This window comes from Branchiostoma floridae, chromosome 13 (assembly GCF_000003815.2).
Source record: "Branchiostoma floridae strain S238N-H82 chromosome 13, Bfl_VNyyK, whole genome shotgun sequence".
NCBI classification, from domain to species: domain Eukaryota; kingdom Metazoa; phylum Chordata; class Leptocardii; order Amphioxiformes; family Branchiostomatidae; genus Branchiostoma; species Branchiostoma floridae.
The window spans coordinates 14,740,423-14,746,060 of NC_049991.1; the positions used below are offsets into that span (position 1 = coordinate 14,740,423).

General features: G+C 41.0%; 1 protein-coding gene across 1 annotated transcript in view; it reads left to right on the forward strand.

Annotated features, from left to right (window-relative positions):
* Window positions 1–3,228, forward strand: part of LOC118429268 (RNA pseudouridylate synthase domain-containing protein 1-like) — a 4,369-nt gene extending 1,141 nt beyond the window's left edge. Inside the window, exons 2-4 of the mRNA XM_035839744.1 lie at window positions 129–252; window positions 2,157–2,361; window positions 2,633–3,228. Of these exons, the coding sequence (XP_035695637.1) occupies window positions 129–252; window positions 2,157–2,361; window positions 2,633–2,847 (544 nt within the window). The 3' untranslated portion in view covers window positions 2,848–3,228. The remainder of the gene's footprint in view (window positions 1–128; window positions 253–2,156; window positions 2,362–2,632) is intronic.
* The last annotated feature ends 2,410 nt before the right edge of the window (window positions 3,229–5,638 follow it).

The window sequence follows — 5,638 nt, forward strand, 5'->3', positions numbered from 1 at the left end:
ACAGTGAGAGGTCAGGGTCAGTGTGTACGCGTGTACGCGTATGGGTCACGTAGTCAACTACTGTTCAAATTGTCTATCTACAGGCATTGTGATGATCAGATCAGAATTATTTTCTTCTGCATTCCCAGGTTTGTCCACAGACTAGACTACTCCACCAGTGGTCCCGTCTGTATCGCACTGAACAAAAAGGCTGCTGGGCATGCTGGGAAGGCTTTCTGTCAAAAACAGGTCATCAAGCAATATCTAGCCTTGGTGAGTTATTATAGTGATCAGGAATAGATGGACGTAAGTTTATGTCCACATTTTGCAGCATTTGACATCTAGCTACTAGTCACTTGTAAGTTCCAAAAGTGGGCAAGGGTGTCAAGTGCACAAAATGTGGGTGTTAGATGCACAAAGTTTCAGAGGTCAAGATTATAATATCTGGTTGACACGTAATACCTGACGGGGGGAAATGGGTGTCAGAAGTAGAAGGAAATCTGAATTTATCTGTTTATGCATAACTTTACTTTAACCACTGATACCTCAGTAGCAACATCGCTGAGAAATGTAGTTATATCATGATTTCCTACTCAGAATCTTCCCATGGCAGCTGTCCTTGGTGCTGAATGTCCTCTGGCCAAACTCCAGGGAACATAAAAGGCCTTCCTCCCGTCCAGCTTTTGTCCATGGTGCTGAATATCCTCTAGCCAGGTTATAGAGGATGGGGGACATTACAGGCTTTTGTCTTCCTCCCTTCTAGCTGCTGTCCGTGGTACTGAATATTATTTGGCGAAGTTCTAGGGGACATTACATTTCCCTTCTCTCCTTTCTAGCAGCTGTCCTTGGTGCTGAATGTCCTTTAGCCAAGTTATAGGGGACAGGGTTGAACAAGTTTTCTAAAATCCACTTGTCCTATCGGGCAAGCACATAAAAAATGTACTTGCCCGAACCAATTTTTCACTTGCCCAAAATTCAAATGTCACTGTTACTAGTATATGCATTTTCACTTCCAGCAATGGAATTCTCTGTAGACAATTGCTTGATGTCATGACTGTAAAAAGTAACAAGTATATCAAAATTGCACTAAAATCAATGGAAAAATCTTACTTGCCCGATCAGGCAAGTGGGGTAGGACATGAACTTGCCCGAACAGCACTTTCACTTGCCCTGGACAATAGGGCTAGTGGACTTGTTTATCCCTGGGGGACATTACATACTTTTACCTTCAAGCTTCTGTCTGTGGTACTGTATATTCTCTGGCCAAGTTCTAGGGGACATTACATTTTGCCTCCCTCCCTTCTAGATGTTGTCCTTGGTGCTGAATGTCCTCTAGCCAAGTTTTAGGAGACATTACATTTTCCCTCTCTCCCATTTTGCTGCTGTCCTTGAATGTCCTCTTGCCAAACTCCCAATGAAATTACAGGCTTTTGCCTTCTATCCTATACAGCTGGTGTCCCCTGGCCAAACTGTTGGAAATTTTACATGTAATCAATGTAATCTGGCCAAGTTCTAGGGGACATAACATTTTCCCTCTCTCCCTTCTAACTGCTGTCTTTGGTACTGAATGTCCCCTGGCCAAACTCCTGGCCTTTGCCTTCTTTCCCATTTAGCTGTTGTCCTTACTGAATATCATTTGGCTAAGTTGTAGGTGACATAACATTTTCCTTCCCTCCCTTCTAGCTGTTGTCCATGGTACTAAATGTCCTTTAGCCAAGTTATAGGGGACATTACATACTTTTGCCTTCTAGCTTCTGTCTGTGGTACTGTATATTCTCTGGCCAAGTTCTAGGGGACATTACATTTTGCCTCCCTCCCTTCTAGATGTTGTCCTTGATACTGAATATCCTCTAGCCAAACTCCCAGGGACATAGCAGGCCTTTGCCTTCTCTCCCATGTAGCTGCTGTCCTTGCTACTAAATGTCCCCATGCCAAACTATTGGAAACATTATAGGTTTTTGTCTTCTCTAGATCTCCCATTTAGCTGCTGTCCTTGGTACTGAATGCCCTCCAGCCAAGTTATAGGCTTTAGGGCATCACAGGCTTTTGGCTTCTTCTCTCCCTTCTAGTTGCTATCTTTGGTACTGAATGTCTTCTACCCAAACTCTAAGGGACATTAAAGGGTTATGTATGCACCCTCACTCCCGATATCAGTATGAGAATCTCCCTTTTCACAGGTGCGTGGCCACATTAGCGAGGACCACCTGTCCATCGACAAAGCCATCGGTGAGCAGGTCACACCTGATGCACCTGTCCCCATGTGTGTGGAGGGCACACCTGGCTGTCAGCACCCCAGGGATGCTGTAACTCAGCTGACTGTGGTGGAGAGAGGCCTGTTTGAGGGGCAGCCAGCTACAAAAGTTCAACTGTGTCCTGTGACAGGTGGGTCGCTCAGAGCTTAAGCATACATAGTATCTACATTCACTAGTAGTATTTAGGGTTGGCCAAGTGCAAGTGCTTGTAGCTCCATGGTCCACATGCTTTGAAGTGATGGTGCTTTTGTACTGAAAAATAGAGAAAAGGTATTTCCTTGCTGCTGTTGAAAAATGCATAGAAGTAATTTGAGCTTCAGGTCAGTGAAAATTTGGAGTAAAGGTATGAAAACTGGTATTACAGATGTGTTGGTAACATATTTCATTCCTTCCTACTACAGGTAGAAGACACCAGTTACGTGTGCATTGCCAGAGCATCGGACACCCGATAGTAGGGGACTACACTTACAGCTGCCGCCAGGACACCGAGCCTTACAGGATGATGCTGCACGCACAGAAACTCCTCATCCCGCTCAAAGGCGAGGTCATCGACATTGAGACCGTTGACCCCTTCACAACAACCTTTGACCCACGTTGGCAAAGTGCAGAAAGATAGCAGTGTCAGAACTTCTGTTTGTAGGAACTAGTATTTATAATATTTATAATACTTGTACTATGGTATAAAGAATGGAAAAAAAATATTTTGACCTAAAGTTACCAATTACCAGGAATGACGGTGTCCTGAAAAGGAATGAGCGGCCCAAATTGGAACAGGACATTCCTACCTGCGCCAGAGGAACTCTACTCTACTCTATTTATTCTACTCTACTCAATTATAAAACTGCATAAAAGTAGATAGATAGACTACCATCGATCAGATCACATACATCTGTGATGGTGCTGTGGTAGGATTGACACATTTACTTGGTAATATGCAGTTTGAAGATGAATTGAATGGGTGATTACCCAAAACTGCATGTTGGAAGGCAATATCACATAATATATGTATTACGCGTGTAAGTACACTAAGACCTCTTTGAAATCTTTTATGACTTGTCATAAAAATTACAAATATAGATATCAAATGACACACACCTCACCTTTGTGATACGTTTTATTCTAGTTTCTAGCCCATAGCATAAATACAACATACAATGTACAAATATGTATATGTTACAATTGTATCAGTTTACTCCTTGATAATCAAAATTACCTTAAGCATGGTTTTATCAGCATTACTTGATTAATTGTCCATCTAGAGAAAAAGACACTAGGCAATTAAAGCTTCACTTTAAGGTTTCATCTAACTCTCACAAAGCATTTCAGCATTGGTCGTCATAGTGTTGTATTTTACTTTCAACTGGATGAAGTTTGTCTCTATGTCGGTATTTCACTGGACTGCAAAGGAAAATTGTGCAAACTTTGTGACTTTGCACCTATTTTCCGTTACGGTCACATCGTTGTGAAACACATTTACATGTACGTATGAAGCCCAGATGGGTAGGTCATTGGAATTGATGCCAGTGAATTAAAACCAACGTACAATGTATCAAAAAGGTTTGCATCAAAAATAATTGCAGTTATAAAAGGTTTGCAATTATAAAAGGATGTTCACGTACTTAATATTGGCGCAGCATAGTGAAATATATTGATTCCATTTTTACGCCATGTTGCATTTAAAAAAAAAACAATTTCAGGCGACAAATGTTCGCGTGAGTTATCTCCTTCAGTCACTGCTATTCTGTGGTTTTGTCGGACTTTCTATTTTGTACTGTTTTCTTGCTCTCCACGGCCAACATTAAAAAAAACGGTACAGAATAGGAACACTGGCAAAAAAGCCTACACAGCCGCCCAGCCATGTAGTATATCGAACGTCGATGGAACGGTTTTTATTTTTTTAAGTATCCATCCGCCGTGCATAGTAACGCCGTTGCTAAGGGCGCAGTTTTCCCGCGCGCCAACGAGATGAAATTTCATCCGAGTTGACAGCTGATTGCATCACGATGTGTGACCTTTCAGCGAAATGACGGTAAGTGTCGGATGTGTTTGCTATCTGCTCTCCATTTAATTCATTTCTGTGGGGTTTTACAACGATTTTAATTTGTTTTATGATCAAACTTGGAACACAGTCAAATTAGCAAAATGGCAGCGTCGTAAAGAGTTGAAAATTCGGTGATTTTCAGATTGGGGGCGTTTGCTTTTCGCACTTAGATCCTTATTCATTTGATGGTGCGTCAGAACCGTTTAACCCTTGTCTATATCCCGTGTGAAAATCCCGTTGGTTTGAAATCTGGGTAGATATGTAATTCAAAGTCTGCCTAAGTCACTTTTTAGCGTTTTTTCGCCAACATGCTGGTGTTCGTAGTGTAAGTCCTATGAGATTTTTTTACTGGGCGGGCCCTGTTACATGTGACAAATTTGCTTTATCGTCGGTATTTCTTGTAAACACAATAACCACCGAGGTGCAAACCTGCATGGCTTGGTGTAAAATGTTGATATACGTGACAAATTTTCTGACTCAGAATTTGTTAGTGAGGATAAACGTTATATTTGGCGCTCAGAGAAATTTTAATCGAAAACAGCGGAGAATTTGGCCGTGAAAAATCTATCCTTCAATGCGTTACATAGCCTGACATCCTCTGAAAACCCCAAAACTAATACAGGAGGTCGACAAAAAATCCAGCAAAAAACAGATAATAGTTGCTAAGCCACAGGACAACAAAGCTGGTTTAAAATGTATTACGAATTGAACCACAGAACGTGTATCAAAACAGCAATTGTGTATCAAAAGAAACAACAAGTCTTTACCATTACTTCTAGGAGGTATTACATTTAGGTTGTCTTGTTCATCTTAGCAGACTCAGCTGAGGTAATCAATGTTTGATATACAACATGTATTGGCAAGAATGATCAAAGAAGGTACACTTTTATAAGGTAACGGTTATAAATTGACTCCAAGGATGGATGGTACATAGATAGCTGGATAGACTACAAAATTATAATAATAATAATATCTGTTGTATTTGCATCCAGTAAAAAAAGATTGCAATCCCATGGCAACTTAGTTGTCCCTATTTGGCCAAATTCTTCTATTTTTTCTTCCAACTGAGTAGCTGACACATAGTACATACTGTTAACTGAGTTTTATTCAACTTGTGAGGAGTAAGGGATAAGTGTAATATTGTAACCTGTTAGTAAGAGTACTTAGTTGTGAGGAGGGAAAGAGATGAGTGTTATATTGCAACCTGTAAGAGTAGTGAGGCGGTTAGAGATAAGTGTGATCATATCAGTGTAACCTGTAAGAGAAGTGAGGAAGGGGATAGAGATGAGTGTTATACTGTAAACTGTAAGAGTAGTGAGGGGGTGGAGATGAGTGTTATACTGTTAACTGTAAGAGTAGTGAAACT